This window comes from Cydia splendana, chromosome 12 (assembly GCF_910591565.1).
Source record: "Cydia splendana chromosome 12, ilCydSple1.2, whole genome shotgun sequence".
Lineage (NCBI taxonomy): Eukaryota > Metazoa > Arthropoda > Insecta > Lepidoptera > Tortricidae > Cydia > Cydia splendana.
Genome location: NC_085971.1, coordinates 10,913,830 through 10,938,131, shown reverse-complemented (window position 1 = coordinate 10,938,131; position 24,302 = coordinate 10,913,830). Strand labels below are relative to the sequence as shown.

General features: G+C 40.8%; 5 protein-coding genes across 5 annotated transcripts; 3 read left to right on the top strand and 2 right to left on the bottom strand.

Moving 5' to 3' along the window:
- On the top strand, nt 1–9,898 carry LOC134795470 (vacuolar protein sorting-associated protein 8 homolog). The gene is made up of 9 exons (XM_063767319.1): nt 1–309; nt 767–946; nt 2,482–3,291; nt 3,367–3,698; nt 4,387–4,510; nt 4,848–5,001; nt 5,291–5,493; nt 6,293–6,463; nt 7,682–9,898. The coding sequence occupies exons 1-9, from the start codon at nt 220–222 to the stop codon at nt 9,089–9,091; spliced, it is 3,474 nt and encodes a 1,157-aa protein (XP_063623389.1). The 5' UTR covers nt 1–219; the 3' UTR covers nt 9,092–9,898.
- Nucleotides 9,899–12,939: 3,041 nt separating this feature from the next.
- On the bottom strand, nt 12,940–17,493 carry LOC134795469 (heterochromatin protein 1-like). The gene is made up of 6 exons (XM_063767318.1): nt 17,108–17,493; nt 16,245–16,388; nt 14,924–15,070; nt 14,336–14,482; nt 13,845–13,969; nt 12,940–13,488 (listed from the first exon to the last, which is right to left on the bottom strand). Exons 1-6 carry the CDS (start codon nt 17,348–17,350, stop codon nt 13,464–13,466), a joined length of 831 nt encoding a protein of 276 aa, XP_063623388.1. The 5' UTR covers nt 17,351–17,493; the 3' UTR covers nt 12,940–13,463.
- Nucleotides 17,494–17,656: 163 nt separating this feature from the next.
- LOC134795467 (acyl-coenzyme A diphosphatase FITM2) lies at nt 17,657–19,151 on the top strand. Its single transcript, XM_063767315.1, has one exon. The coding sequence runs from the start codon at nt 17,732–17,734 to the stop codon at nt 18,815–18,817; it is 1,086 nt and encodes a 361-aa protein (XP_063623385.1). The 5' UTR covers nt 17,657–17,731; the 3' UTR covers nt 18,818–19,151.
- Nucleotides 19,084–20,956, bottom strand: LOC134795468 (ganglioside-induced differentiation-associated protein 1). The gene is made up of 5 exons (XM_063767316.1): nt 20,708–20,956; nt 20,300–20,492; nt 19,892–20,071; nt 19,599–19,799; nt 19,084–19,515 (listed from the first exon to the last, which is right to left on the bottom strand). The coding sequence occupies exons 1-5, from the start codon at nt 20,825–20,827 to the stop codon at nt 19,214–19,216; spliced, it is 996 nt and encodes a 331-aa protein (XP_063623386.1). The 5' UTR covers nt 20,828–20,956; the 3' UTR covers nt 19,084–19,213.
- A 645-nt stretch (nt 20,957–21,601) lies between these two features.
- Nucleotides 21,602–23,241, top strand: LOC134795530 (YTH domain-containing protein 1). The gene has a single exon (XM_063767417.1). The coding sequence runs from the start codon at nt 21,837–21,839 to the stop codon at nt 23,178–23,180; it is 1,344 nt and encodes a 447-aa protein (XP_063623487.1). The 5' UTR covers nt 21,602–21,836; the 3' UTR covers nt 23,181–23,241.
- The last annotated feature ends 1,061 nt before the right edge of the window (nt 23,242–24,302 follow it).

Genomic DNA, 24,302 nt, shown 5'->3' with positions numbered 1-24,302 from the left:
TGCAAAGGGGGTGTCTACCTTTTCAATTTTGGTGACATTCACTTGGTGTTTTTAAAATAATTAAAACAATTCTGATAAATTGTGTGATGATATTTGGATGATTAAGACTTAAAATATATATAGATATACAACAAATGTAATCGGCTAACTAAAAGAGTCAATCTTGGATTTGACTTTACCCGGTGATATAAACAAAGTCAGTTTAGTGGTCTTGTTAGAATGGATTTATTGAAAACTCCTTCTGTTCAATCGTTGCTGGACTCCGATTTAGAATCAGTTGGAAGTTTACAATATATGGACTTTGAAGAGGTACGATATATGCATATATCACTGACTTTTCCTATAGAGTTATAGATTACTGGTATTCCTGAAATTTATGTATTAATGATAAATAAATAAATAAATATTATAGGACATTTTTACACAAATTGACTAAGCCCCACGGTAAGCTCAAGAAGGCTTGTGTTGTGGGTACTCAGATAACGATATATATAATATAGAAATACTTAAATACATAGAAAACAACCATGACTCAGGACAAATATCTATATCATCATACAAATAAATGCCCTTACCAGGATTCGAACCCGGGATCATCGGCTTCATAGGCAGGGTCACAAGACACAGAGATAACAACTTCACATTTTTGAGATTAAATAATTATTTCTGCAATTTGTATGCATATGTGCATCCTTTATTATTTACAGGTCAATTTAATAATTTTATAGTTGAGATAATAATTAATCTAATCCTTATTTATTTACAGTTAGATGAAGTTGAATATGCTTTGCCAACAAGCGAGGCCCCAACTCTGGCCGAGGTCCTGTCTGCTGAGGATGAGGGTGAAGAAAAGATACCATTCAAACCTGTCGAGGAGCCTTCTAGCTGCTCGGCCGTGCAAATAGACTTTCTACAGGCTGTATCCCAACAAATAATACAAGCTCAGGTATACATTTAAGCACATAATACAACAATGTACAAAACAATGGACATAATAAATAATAATAATGGTGGACTAAATAGTGTTTAGTTTTAAGTTTATAAAATACATATGTATGTTAGTCTGTAACGTATTTGTAATATGGGCCTTGTTGCCTGAATTAAAATTCTAAATAAATAAATAAATAATGCCAAAAGGCATGTCAAAGATACAATACAAATGGTTCAAAGAGAAAACTTGATCTAATTTACTTTAGTAAGATGAGATAGAGGATTGATTAATTTATAATATTTTATTATGAACAAGTAAAAGTGTGAAATATCTTGTAATATTAACTTGTTCTTGTTTAAATCCTTCAGGTTCTGTTTTGTTCTGAGTTTTAAAAGTTGACCAGTATCAAGGAAAAATAAAATCACATAGCTTGCATTATTTTCTGTTGCTTCTTTCTTTCTTCGTTCTAGGTTGCTTTTGGTAAGGATCAAATGATGGCCAATGATGGAAGGCCATCTTCTTCTCTTCTAAGTCGGTCCCTCACTGCACAGCTGAGGATTGTGACTCCGCATACCAATTTTCCTTATGGCAGTGCTCCACTTCTCCCTGTCGGTTGCTTTGTGGAAAGCGTTGCTTAGTGTGATGTCCATCTGGGCGGATATTTAGTCACACCATCTCATTGGACTTGGTCCTCTAGGCAATAAATAAATATTTATGAGAATTTTGAAAGTGAATATTTTTTATTAAATAGCATAATGGTCTCTATCTAATTTCATCAACTATGAAAAAGCCAAAAAAAAATTTGTAGTAGTAGTAAACTGTTTATTGAAAAAAAAGACTTATTAAAAATAACATAAAATTAGAATGGGGGAACTTATCCCTTTGAGGGATCTCTTCCAGTTAACCTTTGAGTAGATGAGAGGAGGGAGTGAAAAGAGGGTGACAAATGTAGCAAAATGTACAACAAGCTACCAGAAAGATAAAAGATGTAAATACATACAAAAAATATAGGATAATTGTATTTAGGAAACCAAACTATTCAGGTGAAAAGCTGTTGAAAAGCCATCTAATTCAAATAGGCATAAAATTGTAACACTACAACTACACTCTAAATTTAAGTATGTACCTAACTTGTTATTAACATAATATGGGACTTGTCCTGAAATAAATATTATTTATTCATTCATTCATTCATTGTAATTGAAAATTATCTTTTTCTTATGATGAAAGTATGTAACAACAAATTTACAGTTTTTAGATTTTTCCCTTTACTTGGGCAAGGAGATTATTAGCTTCATGTGTTCTAACTAGTTCAATGAGAAAATAGCTGATAGGTTTTTGTGAAATGTGGATTAACAGACTTAAAACTCATTTTACTTTTGACAGAGTTGATCTTCAAACTGCTGAGGGGAGAGGGGGTTTCCATATGTGATCAGGTGTGACAAGGACCCTTCGGAGGAGTCAAGAAATAAAAAAATCCTATGACGTAATTTATGGATGACCCCTAACCATAATCATTGTAGTTAACAAAATCTTCTTTTTTTTTTCAGGAAAGATCATCAGCAGGTACAGCAACAGCCCTCAGTGTTGGTGCGAACGGAAAACTAACTGTAGGCACGGCTCACGGCCACCTACTAACATTCTTTGAACAAACATTGCGGTGGGTGTGTGACTCCAACACAGATCGTGGCGCAGTCTCATGCGTAGCTTATAATCAGGATAGCACACGCCTTCTGGCCGGATACGCGAGAGGTCTCATTTGCCAGTACGATAGCATACAAGGAATCGTTTTAAGACGCGTGACGTTGGGGGGTGAGATTTGGGGAACACTAAGGGTCACATGGGCTGGAATGTCTGGATTAGCGCTAGATACGGGCGGATCCGTGTGGCTGATTAAATTCTCACGTCCTCTCGGCGTACGATCCGCCCGCTCATCTTGCTTGTTCTCTGGCGCCCGAGGAGAAGTGGTGGCCATGGCGGCTCGTGATGCCCGCATCCTAGCGTTGGCGACTCTCTCTCGAGTGATTATTGTGGCCGGCGGCCGCGCGGCCGGCGTCCGGCTCGGCGGCCCGCCCGACACGCTCCCAGTACTAGCGTGGAGCGACACAGATGAACGCGTATTAGTTTGTGGACGAGCAAAAACGTTACAATGGCTCGCAGTAAACGTCACCGGATCGTCCATATTGCTTCGTCCTGTACATCGTGTGGAGCTAAAGAGTTCGCCCTTGTGGCTGGGCTGGCTCGGCGGAAATCTCGCAATATTTGACGCGGATGAGAATCTGAGACTATGGGGCGACGATTACGACAAGCCATTGGATTTGTCGCAAATCGAACCAGTCTACGCGTCTGCTTTTTTTAAGGTCAGTCGGTAATTCAAAAATGTTTGACATGAAGATATTTTTTTTTTATTTGTAACATGATGATAAATTATTTAGGGTCTGTGGACAGACGGGCGCGTGTCTCGCGCCATGTGTATGGCGGGAGGGAGCGCGCTGGGCGGCGCGTGCGTGGCGGAGGGCGCGCTGGCGCTGCTGGGCAGGAGGGGCGTGCTGCGCGTGCGGCCGCGCGACCTGCTGGCGCGCGCGCAGGCCTCCATGTGCTCCGGCCGCCACGCCCAGGCGTTGAGGCTGCTGTGCTCGGCGCAAGGACCAGACGCTGTGGAGCTGGCTAATTCCTTCATTATAAATATATCTGAAAGGCCACATTTATTGAGTAACAAGGTGTTAGCAGACCTGGCCATCAAATTGTGCCTAAAATTTAATTTGGGGTAAGATCTTATTTATGAGCGCGTGTCAAAATACATCCACTTTTGTCTCAGGTGACGCCGCTTGACATAAATGCTCCGTAGATCATAAATAAGCTGATCTAATTTCCTAGCCACGAGATGTACTCCTGGCTACCCCCAAAAAGCGAGGGGGAGAAAACGGCTTTACCCGTAGATATTAAAGGCTCCGTCACACAGGCGCGTTTTGCGGGTGGCGCGTGAGCGGGGCGCGCCGCTTTTACATACGAGTATAAAACGCTCACGCCGCGCTCACGCTCCGCACGGAAAACGCGCCTGTGTGACGGAACCTTAAGTTAGCTCATTGCTCGTCATGCAAGCGCGTTGCTCATTTCGAATTAAACAGGAAATAAAAATGTGTAAAACAATTAACATTTCATAAAACATTGTAAAGCCCCCTCCAGACTATGTGCGTGAATCGCGGGCGAAGCCGCGAACGCGAGTGTGGAGTCGATTTCGCTGTCTGCGAAAATCGACGCCACACTTGCGTTCGCGGCTTCGCGCCGCGATTCGCGCACGAGTGTGGAGGGGGAAAGCCACTCAAAGTGAAAGAAGAGTGAAAGTGGGGGAAAGTGTAAAGACACTCATGCGGATTACTTAGGTACTAAGTATGTTTCTGCCTATTATATTATATTCATTAGGATAACACGCCCTTTTGCGTTTGTATTTCCAGCGAAGAGCTTTGGTCGTGTCTGTGGGAGCAATGCGCGGGGGAAAAAGTATTCGTGGAGGCGTTAGGGGAAGCAGCGGTTCGCGGCGAACTTTACGACGCAGCCCCTTCGCCCGATTGCTCACAGGTATTACCTACATACATAAGTAAACCATTAAAAACCCATGACTTGCCCAATTTGATTATTACACTAAGGGCCACTTGCACCATCCCTCTAACCCGGGGTTAAGCTGTTAAACCGTCAACCCAGTGTTAAATTGTACTGGCAACCATAGTAACTCTAGGTTTAACCGGTTAACCTCGGGTGGAATGGTGTAAGAGGCCCTAGGTACTTACACTAAAAGAGTTAAATGAATTTCTGATGACATTGTAACAATATGTTCTCCCATGCAGTTCCTATTGTCTTAGAATTCTTGGCTTTCTTGTTGGAAGTTAAAACAAAATTACGAACGTCTGCTACACAGGAATTGATAGAGCGGCTGGCGGACTGCGATCCGGGCCTAGTAGAGCGAGTCGTGGCCTCACTGCCACTGACTTCGCTCGACCCTCATCGCTCCAGCGTGTTCACCCGCGACAAGGGACTCTGGCGCGGCGTCGGGGCCATCGCGGCGGCTTTAGGTGCGATAGTTGCTTTACCCGACTCCCGGGCTGGCGGTCGTGGCTCGCTCCTGACGTCGCTCGCCCGCGCCATAGAATACCTTAATACCATAGACTACTAACACTAGACCCTCAATCCCCTTTAACCAAACCGCTGCTTATTTTCGTAGTCGACATCTAGCGTCAAGTAACGTATCTATCAGCATCGCTACTTGACACTAGATGTCGCGGGTGTCGCGACGAACGAAAAGTCTAATGCTCATCAATTTTCAGCTAATATAATTTGTCCTGAAAGCCTAATGTATTGCAGGCGGCTCGAGTGGCGCGATGAAGGAACTCGTAGGCTACGTGGACGCATCGTGCGGCGGCGGTGCGTCGTGTCGCTGCGCGGGCGGGGCGCTGCTGCTGGCGGCGGCGGACGCGCTGGGCGGGCGCGGCGCCGGCGGCCGCCCGCTGCCCGACCACGCGAGGCCCTCGGCGCGCCACGACGCGCTGCACACGCTGCTCGCTGAGGTGAGTCCGCGTCACTGTCATGCACATGTATAGTCGTTCGATTCGTAGCTGGCCCCGAACGGCAAATCCTTTGTCTATTGTTAAGTAAAACGGCGCGTGCTACTACCTGCATCGGTCACTTTAACCGGTTATTGAATTACAACTACTATGAAATTGCAATAAGATTCAAAATGAACAAATGTAAAAAAGATTGCCACTTGTGTGGTCCCTCTACCACAGAATAAGTAATTACTGAGTGCCGGCGAGTCGAGCGCTACACAAATGTGTCATTGAGATGCGTAACAAAGGTTCGGTATCGGAGAGCGCACCTACACTGGTTTTTTTTAGCGTTGGACTAGCCCGTGCCAACCCGTGCTCAGGTGCCAATTAGAATTTATACGACCATTTGTAATGGCACGTGCGGTTTTACTTAACAAAAGACAAAGGATTAGCCGTTCTGAGCCAACTACAAATCGAGCAACTATATCACAGGTGGCCGGCGGCGGCTGACGTGCTGGGCTTAAAAACTTATAGATTTTTTACTCTTCTTCAGCGATGATTGCATCTGTATTTTATAGGAATCACGTCCGCTCGAAATAACGTATGAACGCTTCGTTTGAACTTAAAGTAAGAGCACTTCATTTACCTGTCTCCTTAAGATTTTTTATTTGTTATAAACAACTATACATACCACTTAGTCCGAGACGTGATGTATATTACATTAAACATTGTAATCACATTTTATACTAAATTAGCTAAGATGAACATCTTGACAGAACAGTATAGGTACTTATTTTCCTGTGTTATTAAATGTCGTCAGACGGAGCGTGGTGGGCGCTCGCCGCTGCACGTGTTGTGCGCGCACGACGCGCGCGCGTGCGTGCGGCTGCTGGAGCAGAGCGCGCGCGAGCCGCCCTTCGCCGGCCCGCTCGGCAAGCAGAACCGGCTGCGCGTCGCGCGCGCGCTGCTCGCCGTCGCGCATCAACTGCAGGTCAGTGTTGTACATTTTTCATTTCTCATGTTCTGTAAGTGGGTCATTGTTTATCTAAAGGCCCGTCTCCATATGGCGCGGCAAGCTATCGAACATTGGCTCGCGCGGCAGCCGCGCGCAATGGATATGGCCGCGCGACGAACCATTCATTGTCGGTGTTTCGACGCGCGGCAAAGGAATGTTCGCGCGCAGTTGGGACGGGTGTGTATATATTTCAGTTGGCTCGCGCGGCCGCATACATGGATAATGAAAAGTGTCGTACTTTAATTGAATTATACGGCACTAAACAGTTTCTATGGAACAGTAAATGTAGTGATTATCGCAACAGATCATTTTTCTATTTGGCTATACTTCGTTCCGAATAATTAATTTTTGTGATATAATGTGCTCGATCGTCGGATCGCCTGCCGCGCGCGGCCGCCGCGCATAAGTTCAAGATGGTGCCGAAATTGGCTCGCGAGACAAAATACAGGTTTGCCGCGGTCGAACAATGCTCGCGCGGCCGCCGCGCGATATCGAGACGCGGATTATGAAGTGTGCAGAAAGTGATACGTTCCTGATCTAGAGTGTTTTACTGTCCAAGTACGGGTTTTTCACTTATTTTTACGATACTTACTTCACTGGCTCAATGACCCGAAAAGGATCTTGCCCTCCGACACAATTACGATAACTGATAAGCAATTAAAATTAGATTTGAATTGGTTGTACAATTTCCATTCTGATATTTAACTCCCATTCCATAAAAAATTAAACTTTTAGCTAAATTGTTAATTGGAAATAGGGAGCGTGCAAGAACTGTAGGGGGCAGCACAGGGGCCGCTTGTTTATTGGCGCAAAGCTTCCAATGTAGACCACAAGATGACAGAACCTACAATGCACATAAAATCGTACGTGAACTGTAGAGGGTAGCACCTGCTTTGGCGTGTAGTGTCAATGTAAAGTTTATTATTTATGATTCCGATTTAGGCCACAAGATGGCAGACCCTCCAACGCGCACGGTCCGTATATAAGTTTACAGGTACTTAGTCATGTTTTTTTAAATACACATCAAATACACATGTATTTTTGATTCCTCGTAGGTATTCGAAATGAAGATTAAGAGTGTTTAACTCGGGTGAAAGACACCATTTCAGTCTCGGACTATTATCGTGAAACTACCTCGACTGAAATGAGTGCCTTTCATTTCATCCCTCGGTTAACGATCTACTATTCTTTCAGGAACCTGACGAACGGGCCGAAATACTAGAATTTATCACCGGCCAACTCAGCACGGGCGCGCTGCCGGGCGACCGCGAGGTGCTGTCGGGCGCCAAGGAGCTGGCGGCGTGCACGGCGGGCGAGCGCGCCGACCGCGCCTGGCTCGCGCTGCTGCTGCGCGCGCCCGCCACGCCCGCCGTCTCGCTCCCCGGCGCGCCGGCCGTCCCGCTCGCACCCGCCGCGCCCGCGCCCGCGCCGCGCCCGCAGCTCGCCGCGCACCGCGCCGCCGCCGCCGCCGCCACGCGCCCGCGCGTCTTGTGGCGCCTCGACGTGTTGCTCGACAACCACGCCGAAGCTCTGCCGAGATTTTTCGAGATAGAGAATCCGTCCGCCGCCGACGTCGACGAGCTTTTTGAGTATCTCGCCTCGCGAACGGAGGCCGATTGCGTCGGTGCGAAGAAGCAAATGGAGGACTACCTCTCGAAGCTTATCGAGCTGCGCCCGCGGGCTACGGCCGCGTTAGTGACCGACCAGTTCTCTGACATTCTTTCGACGACTCTGAGCACCATAGCGAGCGATCGCGCGCTCGAATTTGCCGATTGCCTCCTCGAGACGGGGCGCCTGCGGGGCGAGGCCGCCGCGGCCCACTTTCGCAACCTGTGCGCCCGGCGACCCGCGGCCGCTAGTGCCTTTTTAGAAAAAAATCCGGGCATGTTGCGACCGGAGGAGGCGCTCGCGATCGTCCGCGAGACGGGGGCTCGGGAGGCGGAGCCGGCGTGCTTGGAAGCGACGGGGGATCCTGGAGCCGCCCTGGATGCTCTTTTAAATCTCGTCTCCGACGCCGAGGGGGAGGCGGAAGCCGGATTGCTGAGGCTAGCGTGCGAGCTGTGCACGAGAGTCGCGCCCGGCGTGCCCGCAGAAACCGCGGGCGGAATGTGGGCACGATTATTAAAACGCGCCGAGAGCATGCCGCCGGCGCTGCTTTTAGAGGCGGCGGCGTATTTGCCCCCGGAGCAGCTAGCCGCGCGCGTGTGCTCGGCGCCGCTCGTGGCGCAGGCGGCGCTCGTGGCCGTGAGCGGGCAGCGCGGCGCGTGGGAGTGCGCGGCGCGGGTGGCGGCGCGCGAGGCGCACGAGGCGCTGGCGCTCGCCCTGGCGACGGCGCGGCGCGGGGTGGCGGTGCGCGGCCGCTGCACGCGCTGCGGCCGGGAGCTGGGCGCCGCGGACGGCGCGTGCCGCACGACGCACTGCGCACGCGCGTGCCACGTGTCGTGCGACGCGGGCGGCACGTGCGCCGTGTGCGGCGCGCGCGTGCCGGACGCGGTGGTGTCGCTGCCGCCGTCGCGCACGCCCGTGCCGTCCGCGCCTACGCCACAGGACCACAGCCTACAATTAGTCGCACCGCCTAGACCTGATTTGGAAGGTATCGTCTAAATACATGTATTTTTAGAGATACGTTTCTGGGAACCATATCTAAAACTAACATATGATTTAGAAACTTCGTTGGGCCAGTCCCACCTTGCTGACGTTGCTTATCGTAATGGGGTGTGTGTACAATGTAAAGTTTGCATAGATGGCGCCCCTTGCCCCTTTCGCTAGTTTTGTTTCAATGAGATATTGCTTGATAAAATTCCAAAAAAAAAACATGAGACTGACAACAGTTCTAGGGATTGACAGGGCAAGCTATGCTGGCGCCAAATGATAAACTCTTCGACCGGCCACGCCCATTGTCGAAGATTAGTCAATCTTGCGCGGCGCAGGTTTCTGGAAGCCGTACTATATTTGTAAAGAAAATGTGTCACATTTATGCAAGTATTGGAAGTAAAAGTATAGAATAAGTATAAGTACACAAGTTTGCAATCTCATGTATTTCATTCAAACCAGTCTGATTTTAAAAACCCACGTTAACACACTCCCTTTACTAGACCACAACCCTTGACCTTTTTTTGTACTACAATATTTCCCGGGCCCTATTCCTTATACTTCATTGTGCTTGCAATGTATGTAGTTACTAGTTGTAGTAACGTGAACTACAAATTTAGATCAGATGCTATTATGTGATAGGAATAAAACTAGGCTTGTTATTATATTACCTATTTACCATGCATTTAACTGTATATAATATATGTATGATGATTTGATGATATTTGTAAAGTATATCTTATTGTTACCCTAAAGTGTGTAGAATGCAGATACGCTATCAATGTTAATTGACACTCAAATACATATTGTATAAATTATTTGTTGTTTTTGTTACTTGGCATTGGCACAGCTTCTTTTCTTAATACCTACATAAACAGTAGACTAGTATGGAAAAGTTGTTTCTCGAAAAAATTGCTATTAGTAGAGCTATATTTATTTAACTATAATCTGCCTACAGTGCAAACAGATACATATTTGGCACAAGCACTACAAGCAAACCAGATATTTAAGCAAAATAAGAGTGGATAGGGTATGATTGTCATAAGATTTCGGTGGGTGGGGTATAACCAGGTTACAAAACAATGAAATGAAACTACTTCTTATATTGAACTATTTATATTTAGAAATAATAGACATACTTGAAAACATACACCGGTCACGTCAAAAATGAGACACGCACTCGGGATACTTTATTACTTACACATTCATATCTTAATAATTACACTTATTTTTATGAAATAGTGAATTCTTTTAAATGCAACCGTAAATAAAAAAGTGCATGTACAAATCAGAACTTATGCCATGAATGAAGATCGTAAGTTCTTGTGCTTACTACAATATGATAATCAAGCAAAATTGACTATTTTAACATTATTGCAAGAAGACATAAAAGCCTGCGGTCTTCATGGTCAACCGGCTAGTTATATAATTTATTAATTTGCATTTTTGTCTAATGAATACACAAGAAAATGCAAATAAATATTACACAAGTACCTATCCAAAAATGCTATGTTATAGAATATAGTAAATTAATGTTTACATTCGTCGTTTTGCACAAATATCTCATGAAACAGCTGGATAACTTTTACCTAACTGGAAATAGTAACACAAATAACACTACACATATTTAAAAATTTCGACATATTTAGCCCCAAAACATAGAACAAACAAACACACCATATATATTATATACTCGTACCAAATAGCCCATGTGTGTGACACATAGTTTATTTTGTGTCATAAAAGGGACAGCCACTACAATATCTTGCACGTCCACAAGTCCACAAGTCATGGAAAAGTAAAATACATATAATATTATACTTAGTACCTACAGAACAAACCAGATTCTAGTAAAATAAGTATATATGTAGTATGTACCATCTTGGGCTTGGGTGTTATTGTAACGAAATATTGTTCTTGTTATTTTTAAAGAATAAGCGCCGTAAAATACACAAAGTAGTAAAAATATAGTAAAGAACTTTTTCAAAACATTTTGTAACACCATTTAACTAGACTAGCCTGTACTTTTATCAGATTAATATAGACGATAATTGTTTTATCGAAGGGTAACCCGGTCACTATACTTCGTTTGTTTCTAGCATAGAAAAGGAAAACAATCTTGAAGTGTATTTTTATTGAAAAAACGCTTTTTTAAAATCAGTAACTATTACTTACGAAAGAATGTAGATGGTCGTATAAGATTTATAATTGTTACATACCTATTTGTCGTGAGTTATTTTTCAAGTGTTTTTCGATAAAAAGATACGTCAAGTCCTTATAACAGATAGGTATTGCAGCATAATCCTCAAGTAAGACTAAACAAATACAGTCCTAAATCATTAGAACGCGATGTTATGAATTTATTTCAAACTCTTAATTTAAACAACAGTTGTCAGTGCAATTATTGTAAACCCTTATGCAATAAAAAAATCCTTAATCCTAGAAAAAAAACACTTTAAAATCTATGTTTATATCTTTTTATAAGCCTTTCAGTCCCATGACCTGATGAGACTGACTATAGTATAGAGATGTAAGTATACATATACATATGTATTGCCATTTTTTGGAAGCCAAATACCACTGCTATCAAATTTAGTAAACTTACAGACATGTAATTCAAATAAATGACATATACCTCAGAATTTCGTAATGCCGAAAATCACCCTAATTAACATATTAAAGTTAAGTTTCGAAATTACCCTAATATACCTTTCGGTTGGGGAACATTAATAGCTCTTTGCTGAGTGACGTACGTGAGCCAGTCCGTCTGTTGTAGTTGGTAAAACATTAATTGGTATTTTATTTTCCGACTTTACCTTTATCAGACTGTTCAGCATAACTGAGATACCTATTTCAACAACCATGAGACAACTATTTAATTGCATGTATGTTAACCTCGTAAAACTTATCATATAGTTTCCCAATTTTTTATTTGAACCTTACTCTATAAGTAAATTGGAACTAATTTCGTTTGTTTTAAACAGCAATGAAACAAAAGAAATGCTACTTTATATGGTTCATGAAAGGTTCAAATTAAATTGCAACGAATATGTTCATTTAGTCTCACGAGGTTAATTTACATAAGCTATTTTTTACACATATAGTGCATAATCCTTAATTTACCATCGCATTTTCACGGAAACGAATGGACATGAACGTGTTATGAGATTTCAGTCGGTCTCAGTCTTCGATCAACACGGAAGGGAGTCGGCATTCGCACTATTTCCCCTCTGCCGAGGTACAGTGTACAAGATCAACTGTGCATGCACACAACTAGCGCGGTGCGTGTTGTGACTCATCCGTAGGTACACAATAAAGCGATCGATTTTCTATGTATTACTGTCATCATTAAAGATTGGATTTTGTATGTAGTGCGTGAGAAGTGCGACTGTGTGCACGTTTCTTCCGCAAAAAATGGCAGAATTATTTGTACGGTAAGGCCTACGTCCACGGAACTGTAGCTGCGTATTCGTTGCCGCTCCGTGGAGAGTTGTGCGGTTTTGTATGTAGGCTGCAAGCAAGCGTACAATGACGAATACGCGTCTACGCAGCTACGCTTCCGTGGACAGTAGGCCTAAGATATCGCTTGAGCTCCTCTCTTCCGACGTGTCGGATGCCGGTGTTGCTCGAAGGTCTCAATACAAAAAGTAGTGATTTTGACTGAAATAGCGTGACAAACACGAACGTTTCCGAGAAAATACGATGGTATATGTACAGTCGCCATCAGATATATCGGAGCAGCCAAGGTGCTCACAAATATCTGAACACGCCTCTAATGTCAAGGCGTTAAGAGTGCGCGTTGAGATATTGTGAACACCTTGGCCGCTCCGATATATCTGATGGCGACTGTACATAGCGTAATCATTAATTAAAGACGCATTTAACTATGTCATGTCACTTAGTTTAAAAGAAGTCAAATAGAACGTAATAGCTTTTCAAAATGCATAATTAGTTTCAGTTCCTTAAACGCTTAAGAAAATGATAAGATAATGTTTTCACACAAAAAAAGACAAGATCACTACCCGAGACACTGGTGTCACGGAAACGGACCTAACGGTAACATAACAGGAATAAGAATAGCGTCTTCAGTTATGTATGATCTAAGCTCGTCCTCAATCGAGTTCCTACTACATTTCTTTTTAAACCAAAATAATTGTGGTAAAATGACTAAAATTCCAATTGCTGCCTACTAATACATTACGCTGATAAAGCAATCGAACTTTCAGATTGTGGTCCCCTCTCAGACTCATATTCAGTTGTAGTGGTGTCTGGCCAAATCAAGATAAAAAAAGGAAAATAAAATACGGACACATTCTGCTTACAAATATTTCACAAACAACTAGGTCCTACTGCTTTCGTCTTATGGGAGGTCATAAACTTGACATTATTCCGCGTCGTCGTAGCGAACTCTGAAAAAGAAAAACGGTATTTAAATGCAAAAGAAAAAAATATTAGAAGCAAAGATTTAAATATTTATGGCTTTATTCAGAAACGTCTGTAAAATCTATCATGCCATAGTCGCTTGACCCTATTTGTCATTGTAACATTTGTGTTTGTTGTTTAACAGAGATATATATATGCTAAGTTTTATGAATAAGGGGGTTGGAGTAGTCCATCCTTATCATCAAATAGGTATGCGTAGTCAAAATAAGTGCGATACATTTTATACTACAAGGGTACAGCCCTGACAATGGAGATTATGTTGCATCTGAGATTAAAAAATGTGATTATTTATTATCAGGACTGATTTAAAAATCTCACTAACCTCTGCTTCTGACCACGCCTCTTGCTGAGTCTGCGGCCTGAAGAAGGTGCTTGTAAGGTAAAGCGGTTTGTAGTGCCGGGTGCCACTCTTAAACTGCGAGAGTCTGTGGATTTGGCTGCTTCCACCTAAAAATTAAGTACAATTTGATAATGTCAATGTATGTCAAGTCAAAAATAAAATTGTAGATTGCTCATGCTAATTCTTAACTTAATGGTAAGCAAATAAATATATTCTTAAATAATTTGAACATAAGTGAATTAATAGTGATAGTCATCTAGTTAAACAAATCTACACAGATCAAGCTACCATGAAACGAAAATGCTACACCACTTGAGAAATTTGTTAACAATTCACTAGTTCGCAAGCTGTTACTTTCATAATTATACCAAAGAATAAACAAAATAATAAATTTAATTGTTTATAACAAAAAGACATTTCACATTTAGATATGCATATTAGGTTGATACAAATTATTTAGATTTATAATTTACCTTTTCCATAAATTTATTGATCAAGTCCGTGCAGTTGAGATTGTTTTCAGGCTCCCAAGAATCAAATTTGTTAGACCATCCTTTCCAATGGATCAGAAACTCTCTTTTTCCATTCTTGCCGTGGTGAACCTCTAAGATACGATCAACCTGCAAACCGTTAACTATATTTAGTAAAAATATTTGTTATCACTGATTCTTATCTTTCTTTAATAATGAAGCTACATCAGTTACCAAAGATTGATGAACATTACAAATCTGTCCATTTAACTTATTAATTAGACATATCTGTAATAAGGTTTTAGCAATAATTGTTTATTTTAAGAAATTTTCCATCTATAAAGTACTGAAAAGCCTGGTGTTTTTTTTATAGCCAGTCAAACAAGTTTGTCAGTAGAAAAAGGCGTGGAATTTAAATTATCTATGGAAGCATAACCCTTGGCGCCTACATTTTTAAATTTGCCACTCTTTTCTACTGACGGAAATGGCTTGACAGACTATAGAAGCCATTATTAGGCTTATAAAAAGAAACTCTGAATGTATAAGAATTTAGAATATAACAATAAGATATTAGTATAATTCATGTCTTACCTCATATTCAGCATTTTCATCAGCATTCTCACTGTCCCACTCAGTTTTGGCTCTTTTAGCCTTCTTAGGGCTTGATTTTTCTTTTTTAGCTCCTCTCTTCTTCCCTTTCTTTGGAGATGATTCTTTTTTCTTAGTTGAATTGCCTTTCTAAAATTAAAAAATACCATTTTAATGGGTTTAATAGACATAGGGGAAAGTAAACAAATATTATGACAGACTTTACTACCATTGGACACGCAATGTTAACTAAAAATGACTGCCTGTTTTTGGCAATGTGAAGCGCAACATGCAGTTAGGTGTCCAGGATAGAACGGACTTGATCTGCCCACCTTGTTGGGCTATGGCCTCTAGGTCGTTTGTCATCAACCTTGCCAGTAACTATGAGTTGTTCAAGATTATGACCTTCTCTCCTGGCTATGTGACCGAAAAACTCCATATCTCTCCTATTGTGGGGTAAACCCAACATGCCGATAGGGCAATAAAAATAAAGTGAAAAAGCTGCATTATGCATCACCAGTGACCAGTGTGACCACAAGTGCGAGTGGATGGCCAACTTAATGATTTACAATCCTGCAAAATCATTGATTTTGGCCCAACAATAGTATGAGTTACACAGTTTTATACCTGCGGGCTCAGCACGGTTCCATTTTTATCGACTATCACTATGCGCGTCCCTTTCGCACTTACATACTTGTTAGAACGTGACAGGCATGGTGACAAGGGATAAAAACGCGACCGTGCTAAGCCGCCTAGTAAATATATGTAAAATTATCCACAAATATGTAATAATTATACTCGCAGTTGCAATAATGTATAGACTCACAACATTAATGTATTTAAAGAAATTCCATCTATGGATAAAGTAAGGCCGTTAAGCACAAATAATTTTGTGTGTAGATCCACCTGTTCCTATTTCATGTATGTGCTCATATCTATCTATCTATATGTGCTGTCCCGCTTGCACAGTGACATTGATCACCAGCACATGCACATGCAATAAGAAGAAGCAGTTCAATGTACAAAATTGTTTGTGCTTAGCATCCTTACTTTAGCTTTACTCGAACTAAACTTAGCTTTACTAAAAGTGATAACACACTATCGCACCGCACCGCGACCTTGGTGCGTCGCACCCATAAGTACAGTAAGAGCGAGAAACAGATATCTCTTCCTCGCTCTCACTTATGGGTGCGATGCATCAAGGTCGCGGTGCGGAGTGATAGTGTGTTACCACTATAAAACTCTAGACGCTACAATCTAAAGCAAAAAACTGCCAAAATAAATCGCAAACGCTTATAAAAACAAATTCATATTGTATACTTACTTCCTCATGATATTTGCTGATGAGCTCAGGGCAAGAAAGAGTATTTTCAGGTTCCCAAGTGTCACTGTCAGCAGAATAACCCTTCCAGCGGATAAGATAATGCAATTTCCCTTTGATCTTCTTAGAGTCAACCACTTTTTCCACCTTTAAAAAAATACCATATTAGGTACATTACCAGAACATGATTCCACACTAAAGTAAAAAGTCTAATGTTAAGCCGCGTCTCGATATCGCGCGGCCTGTATTTTGGCTCGCGTGCCAATTTCGGCACCACCTTGAACTTATGCGCGGCGGCCGCGCGCGGCAGGCGATCCGACGATCGACCACATTAATTATTCGGAACGAAGTATAGCCAAATAGAAAAATGATGGGTTGCGATAATCACTACATTTACTGTTCCATAAAAACTGTTTAGTGCCGTATAATTCAATTAAAGTACGACACTTTTCATTATCCATGTATGCGGCCGCGCGAGCCAACTGAAATATATACCCCAGATACACCAGATACACACCCGTCCCAACTGCGCGCGAACATTCCTTTGCCGCGCGTCGAAACACCGACAATGAATGGTTCGTCGCGCGGCGCGTTCGAGCCAATGATCGAGTTGGCTCGCGCGGCAGCCCGGTATCCATTGCGCGCGGCTGCCGCGCGAGCCAATGTTCGATACCTTGCCGCGCAATATGGAGACGGGCCTGACAATGAATGGTTCGTCGCGCGGCACGTTCGAGCGCGAATGATATAGTTGGCTCGCGCGGCAACCCAGTATCCATTGCGCGCGGCTGCCGCGCGAGCCAATGTTCGATAGTTTGCCGCGCGATATGGAGACGGGGCTTAATGCTAGTGAGCTAAAACTTAAGTACCTCGTATTCTTCTTCAGCATCATTGTCCTCTTTCTCCGATTTTCTTTTCTTGCTTTTGCTTTTAGCAGACTTTCCCTTTTTTCCCACTTCTTTTTCTTCGGATTCGCCTCTGGGTTCAGCGTCAGACTCGCTAAGTTTATCATTTTGATCAGAGTGTGTATCAGACCGATCATCATTTATTACCGACCCGTTGGCAGATGAAATGCCATCGTCGTCCGCGCGGCTTTTCGATACTTTACGCATTGTAAATTTCTTGAAATAAACAATTATGGCTAAGAACCTTCAAGCGGTTAGTAAACACTGATGAACAACACGAAGTCTCAGTGAAATTAGAACGCCGAAAATATACGTCGAATACGCAATAGGAGGGAAAAAGAAAACGGCTTGGCTTGCTTGTTTATCTTTTTTAAATTCATGTTCAAATTCTAGTTTTTTAGTCTCACTGGTTTAAGGATAGTCTACACAGTCGTGTTGGTTCAACCTGGCAACTATATGTAGCAACACAGTCGCACTGACAATTCACATATTATTGTCTGTGGTTAACCTACAATTAATTCCGTGAGACTGATTGACGAGATGAGAGTAGAAATAGAAACTAAACAAGGTTTATTCGAATTCTGAACCATGACAAGTAGAAGTAATAATTATAAAAATTCCCGAATGAATTACAATTTTCAAAATGAATCTTTTGAAAGTAAAGGTACTAAACCTACCCCCGAAGCATCATCTATTTTGGAAGTTCTCGTTTTAATGATAGTGCACATTTGCAAGAAGGTACTGTTCTTCGACACCAATTTAAAAATAGCAGTTTATTTAGGAGCTCTTTTCTTGATTTCACTTATGGCGGACAGTCTAACGTTTCCGAAAACATATTTCTCGAGGAGTGATAATATATTCAACCAATATTTTGTTAAAATTGGATGGTTTTGGACATTATTTATGACGGTGCCCTACGTTCTATTGACATCCTACACCACTTGTTGTGGAAATAGAAGACTCATAGCTATGGCACACTTATCGAGATTGGCGATTGCTACATTTTTTTGGTACACATGGACAATGATCTTTAACGTTATTGAAACCAAATATGGACGTTGCAATATGAAGAATGTCGACAACAAAGTAATGTGTTTAAAAAACGGGGGCTTTTGGAATGGATTTGATGTATCAGGTCATTGTTTCATTCTTATATATTCAAGTTTAGTGATGATAGAAGAGGCCAGGGCCATAAATGGATGGGAAAGAATAAAAGATTACATCAGAGATGAGAAACATGCACGAAGTATAGATGATAAATCTGTAAGCATGAATCCACTAAGAAAGATTTCAGCTGAGGAACTAGAGGTTGTTAAAACATCCTATGAAAAATGGACACCCTATGTGAGAGGATTTTTAATTGCAACAACTTTGCTTCAAATACTGTGGGATGTGATGCTTGTATCTACAATTCTTTATTACCATATTATGGTGGAGAAATTCATCAGTGGTGTAATAGCTATATTTACATGGTTTGTGACCTATAGAGTTTGGTATACAATACCAAATGTTCTTCCTAATTTACCAGGAGATGGCACATTCAAGTATAACAAAACAAAATTGACATCAACTCCTACATTCAGAAAAAGAAGCACTACAAATGGTAAACATTTTATGGGGATGCCTATCAACCGTCAGGATACCACAGAGACTGCATCAGAGGAAAAAAGATAATCTGAAGTAGTTAATAAGAATAAGCGAGGCAAACATGCATTACTTATGTTTCATCTCAAGTAGTTAGTATGGTTGTAGCTTTTTTTGGGATTTAACGTTATTGATAGTCTATACATATATCAAGGGTACCTGGATGAATTCAAGTTTAAAATCTTGTTATTAGTAAAAATTTGGTGGACTGGGTGCAGTGGGTAAGATAAGAAACAACTTTATTAAGAAAGTTAACTTTTTAAATTTGCACAATTTCTATATAAAATCAAAAGAGATTTCACTTTGACAACTATTTATTGATTTTAAATAAATATTTAAGAAATAAAAGTTCTTATACAAACTACTAATACTGTTTCTTTTATATAGTATAAATATTCTTCAAATTTTCAGTAACATAGTCATTCACTAACGAAGAAGTTTTCTGAAAACATATAATACTGCAATGACAATGCCAAGTGATGCTGCTCCAGCAGCACCTACATATACTGGGGGTTGGGAAGTAATGATCATCTTTATATGGAATGGTAAAGTTGGCACAGTCTTCTTAAATGATTCTCTTTGTTGGACACGATGGTAATAACTTTCTATTAGGGGACGTTTGCCTTGAGCCCAGAATCTGCCTTCAAGGCCTAGTTCCCACAAACGATGCAAAAGTATTGCCAAATCAACATCAGCTATGCTGAATTGTTCACAGCACAACCAAGTGTCTAAAAATAGAAAAAAAAGATTTAGTACCTATACAATACATTATCTCATTTGTCTTACTTCTAAATAATTGTATGCAAATTACCTTCATTTTGTTCTTTCAACTGCTCCTCAACCACAGCTAAAACTTGGTCAACAATGTTTAATACTTTTAAATATTCTTCTTCACTAGTAAGTATTTCATGTTTTCTGTCCTGAATTTCTGCTTTGTACAGCAGAATGCCTCTTGCTTTTGGATTTTCTTCAGCTAATTTTCTTAGGTTTTTGGAACTGCCCAAGTCTCCACCTGAAAAAATATGAATATTATAAATATTATCACTACAAAAAAAAAAGAATTCAAATTATAATTTTTTTTACTAATTTTTACTTGTTACTCACTTTTTAGGACTTCTCTGACAGGCAAAATAAAAGGCAACTTAGGCCTGCCACACAACTGAGGGTGAAAGAAAGAACCCACAGTAATAACACCTGCTGGTAGTGCATCAATCAGGTCACGGAATTTGTTTATGTTATTTAAAACCTTTCTATCCGTCGACACATTAATTAGTGGAGGAAGTTCTAAAATAAAACCAAACATTTAATTAGCTAAAAGCTTAGAAGGGAAGGGGGATTGTTTGTCATGATGCCTTGGAGGGATGCAAGAACTAGAAAAAACGGCTCTAAATTCTAAAGATAAACATACATATCTTCACTTACAACATAGTCGCAAAAACGGCGTGTAAAGGGCGTAATTTTATAAAAAAAATTGATAAGCACTTTTAAAAATGTTAACCCCAAATCACGTACTAGGATCTAAATAGTCCTCCAAGTAATCAAGGATCCTTGTTGAATCTGGAATGATGTCATTATTCACTTTAAGTACAGGAATTTCTCCTCGTGGGTTAATATCAAGAAACCAGGAAGAATATTGTTCTCCTCTGGTGATATCAAGCAGTAGTGGTTCAAACTCTACATTTTTTTCGTATAATGCCATTAACACCTGTAAAAAAAACAAATAGGTAAATTAATAATGTAAAAAAAAAAACAATAAGTAATGTGAAATGAATAATGTATTTCATAAATAAGATCAGATAATTTTATTGTGTAATTCTAGACAGATAATGATGATTTATTTATAATTACACAGTTATTTCGAGGTCATTTAATGATAAGATATAATCTAAAGTGAAGAAGAGACGATTCACGAATTCTTACCTTTTGCGAATAAAAGCTGTAGTAGTTGCAGTATAGAAAGATATTGGTTCCATTATTAACGGATTTCGCACTTCCTTTCGGTAATGGTAATTTTTCAAGATACTTTTGAACATAATGCATGATTAGATATATTTATTGTTTAGGCGCACCAGGCAGTTCTAACTTATTTACCTACAAAAAGTAATAAAAAGTTAAGAAACCCATGACATAAAGTATTAAGTTTTGTTAGGCGGCTTTTTCAGATCAAATAAGAAAGACCAACCTACAGAAACTAAAATCAGGTGACATTCGACCATAAACAATATTTTATTTATTTATTGATATTCGGTTATGCCCGGTACACACATATGACTTGGCTCATCTACCTCATCCTCCTCCCAAAGAGTAGTATTGTCAGAAAATTATTCATTTCAGGGGTTTTATAATGATACCTTTTCTTGAAATAAATAGGAAACCAGTAATTATGTAGTATTTACAATGCAATAGATTTTATGCTGTTAATAAATTTTAGCTACCTATTCGACTTTGCTACTTAATACGGGTTAATAATATAGTTTGGCCAGGGACTGCCTCATTTCAAACAGACAGAGAGAATCATACTGTCTTTGTCTTACGCTAGTACTACCACCCAAAAGAAAGGGAAGAGTATAGTTTTTCTTATTATTATTGACTGACAAATTTGGTTCGCCGAGTTTTGAGTTTGCTAAGCAGGAAATGTTAGACAAGAGAGATGTAAAGAAGCCCTTTTTTTATTTATTTTTTCTAGCAGTCTTTTTTTTTTTATTTTACCGCTTTTTTGTGATACGATACGCTGGCCTAATGTGTACAACGGCTTAACCAAGAGTGAGGCCAATTTGGCAATGGACGCCGATTTACTTGCTTCTATAAATTATCTGTATTCTTGCTTGCGTGTTTATGGTTATTAGCACAATGAGGTGGTGGGTGGTGTTTTTATGGATTTATTTCTTTGATAAACATAGTTATTGTGCTTAATTATCAGAATATAATACCACTCCAACATTCTATTCTGTTTATCTAGACAAATTCAAGTTTATGCTTCTCGTAATATGTCAACGGAAACTCTCAATTTAAAGTTACATGATCTTAGCTTGTGATACAGCAACTGAAAATGGAGGCATCCAATAACACTGACGCCGTGAATCTTGGCGTTGGTGAAGTCGAGGCCGAAATAGGAGAGGAATTGAAACAGCTCGAGGAAGGAAAAGATTATGATACACGCAGCGAAGTATCCAGCTCATCGTCAAGTGATTCAAGCTCTCCAAGCATAAGTACCGCCAGTTCTAAGTCAAAAGAAAGACGCGCAAATCGTAAACGTACCAAGTCCGAAAGCCATTCTCCAATACAAACTAAAAGGACACGCATTACAGCCGCCAACAATAAAACAAAGACCTATGATTACATGACAAAACTGAATTATTTATTCAGAGATACAAGATTCTTTTTAATTAAGTCAAATAATGCTGAAAATATTACACTATCCAAAGCTAAAGGTGTGTGGTCAACTTTGCCACAAAATGAAGCAAATTTAAACCAGGCTTATAGAGAGTCAAGAAATGTGCTCTTAATATTTTCAGTGAAGGAAAGTGGTAAGTTTGCAGGATTTGCGCGTCTGAGCAGCGAGTCCAGAAGAGATGTGCCGCCCATATCCTGGGTACTGCCGCCAGGATTATCTGCTAAAGTACTGGATGGTGTATTTAAAGTTGACTGGATCTGCCGCAAAGAGCTGCCATTCAGTAGCACTCTGCATTTGTACAACCCCTGGAATGAAGGCAAACCTGTAAAAATTGGACGAGATGGTCAAGAAATTGAGCCAAAAGTTGCTGAAGAATTATGCAGATTATTTCCAGAAGATGAAGGTATTGAAATGACACCAATACTCCGTAAGTCTAAAGAGGCATCTAAAAAGGCTTACTTAAAGAGTGGTGGTAATTATAGAACATATAGAGCCCCTCTGTTGACAAGAGGTTCTAATTTTAGAGCAAGGCTGAACACATCATCTAGGAGCAGGCGTAAAATTTTTATGCCGCCTAGGAACAGACTATCATCTGGGTCATACAAAAGAAGGTCTCCATCACCATACATGCGTGATAGGCTGCCCCTGTGGTTTACACGCGGTCGAGAGAGCTACAGCAGCAGTAGCTCAGCAGCAGCAGAGGCATATGTGGCTGAGTATATGCGATCCATGCATCATCAGCTCCCACCGTTACCATATGTGCCTCCTCCAGGATTTAGTGGCGCACTTGCCTCGTACGATGGCCTGCCTCCGCCTCCACCGCCGCCTCCGCCGCGCTACTATGACGCTCCGTTAGCGGATTATCCCCGATCAGTGCTAGTGTATGATAAGAGGTCCTATGAACGTTCAGTGGATGAGTTTCTGTGGCGCACGTCCGACCGTTCGCGCGGTCGTAGCCGCGATCGTGACTCCCACAGATCTTACCGTGACCGACGGTAAAGCCTGTATCACCACCGATGTATTAAATAATTATCACTAATAAATAAAAATTGTGTTTGAACTTTGAACTTTATTGGCTTGAAAATATAAAGTTGGTGTGTGTGATGAACCTTTTGATGGACAATGTTTACAGTTTGGACTATTTTGAATTTATTTAGCCCGTGTTTTAATGGGACATTCAAGCTGCAAGAGCAAGCAGATGGAGAAGAGCTTTTTATAAATCCTTATTGTATTCAATAAGGCAAATTGAACAAAAATCATTGTTTTGATCTAGTTGATAAGAATTTAAACTCCAACCTTGATATGAGTGTAATTTGTGATTTACAACGGTGAAATGCTGATAGGTATTTAAGGTTTACACTTATTTCATTATCTGCATGGTTTTTTGCTTAAAGCCCCTTATTGCTCACACTTGTGTTTTGAAATGATTTTACATTAATATTGCATCGCAAAATTTAAATGTGATCAGATAGGTAACAGCAAAACATCAGTTCAGTGCAATAGGTTTGAATTTTTTATAAATGTTTGATTTCATACTACTTGGTAAAGTCAGCATCAAAGACACCCAAAGTGGCCAAATACCTACATCGGAACTCATCCTTATTTCTATGCTAACAAAGGTTTGTAACGGTATATTATTTGGCCATTAGTCTGTCACTGCCTACTTGATGCTGACTCTACAAGCAACTTTATATTATATTTTAGTGCCAAAAACTTTTTCAAATAAGGCTTTGCCATCATGAAACCTGTGTGGCCAAGCCTTTATGCTGCACGCAAAGCAGCGAGTTTTTCACTCAATCATAATTGCTTATACATATATCTTCGTCTAATAATTACCAACGACACAAGCATTTTTGTTATTGCCATGATTCCGGAATTCCAGATTTCCCGATATCCGAATATTTTGGATCCCGAGACTGTGACATGTCAAGATTTCGGATTACGGCACATCCGTAATTTCGGGTTTCCATAATTTTTAGAACTCTTGAGACCTGGGATTTCAGGGTTCCGGGTATCTGGGATTTTTGAATTCCGAGTCCAAAATTTCAAGATTTCGAGATCTTACTGCTGAAAAGTTGTATGTGCAACAATGAGAGCAGAGTTTTTTACGTCTCGTGTTTT

Coding starts and splice junctions, on each gene's coding strand:
- LOC134795468 (XM_063767316.1), bottom strand. CDS start 20,827: ATGCATTATGTTCAAAAGTATCTTGAAAAATTACCATTACCGAAAGGA. Junction 20,493..20,707: donor ACAGCTTTTATTCGCAAAAG/GTAAGAATTCGT, acceptor TTTTTTTTACAG/GTGTTAATGGCATTATACGA. Junction 19,516..19,598: donor GTTGAAAGAACAAAATGAAG/GTAATTTGCATA, acceptor TTCTATTTTTAG/ACACTTGGTTGTGCTGTGAA.
- LOC134795470 (XM_063767319.1), top strand. CDS start 220: ATGGATTTATTGAAAACTCCTTCTGTTCAATCGTTGCTGGACTCCGAT. Junction 3,292..3,366: donor ACGCGTCTGCTTTTTTTAAG/GTCAGTCGGTAA, acceptor TAAATTATTTAG/GGTCTGTGGACAGACGGGCG. Junction 3,699..4,386: donor TGCCTAAAATTTAATTTGGG/GTAAGATCTTAT, acceptor TTGTATTTCCAG/CGAAGAGCTTTGGTCGTGTC.
- LOC134795469 (XM_063767318.1), bottom strand. CDS start 17,350: ATGCGTAAAGTATCGAAAAGCCGCGCGGACGACGATGGCATTTCATCT. Junction 16,389..17,107: donor ATGCTGAAGAAGAATACGAG/GTACTTAAGTTT, acceptor ATTTTTTTAAAG/GTGGAAAAAGTGGTTGACTC. Junction 15,071..16,244: donor TCAGCAAATATCATGAGGAA/GTAAGTATACAA, acceptor TTTTAATTTTAG/AAAGGCAATTCAACTAAGAA.
- LOC134795467 (XM_063767315.1), top strand. CDS start 17,732: ATGACAAGTAGAAGTAATAATTATAAAAATTCCCGAATGAATTACAAT.
- LOC134795530 (XM_063767417.1), top strand. CDS start 21,837: ATGGAGGCATCCAATAACACTGACGCCGTGAATCTTGGCGTTGGTGAA.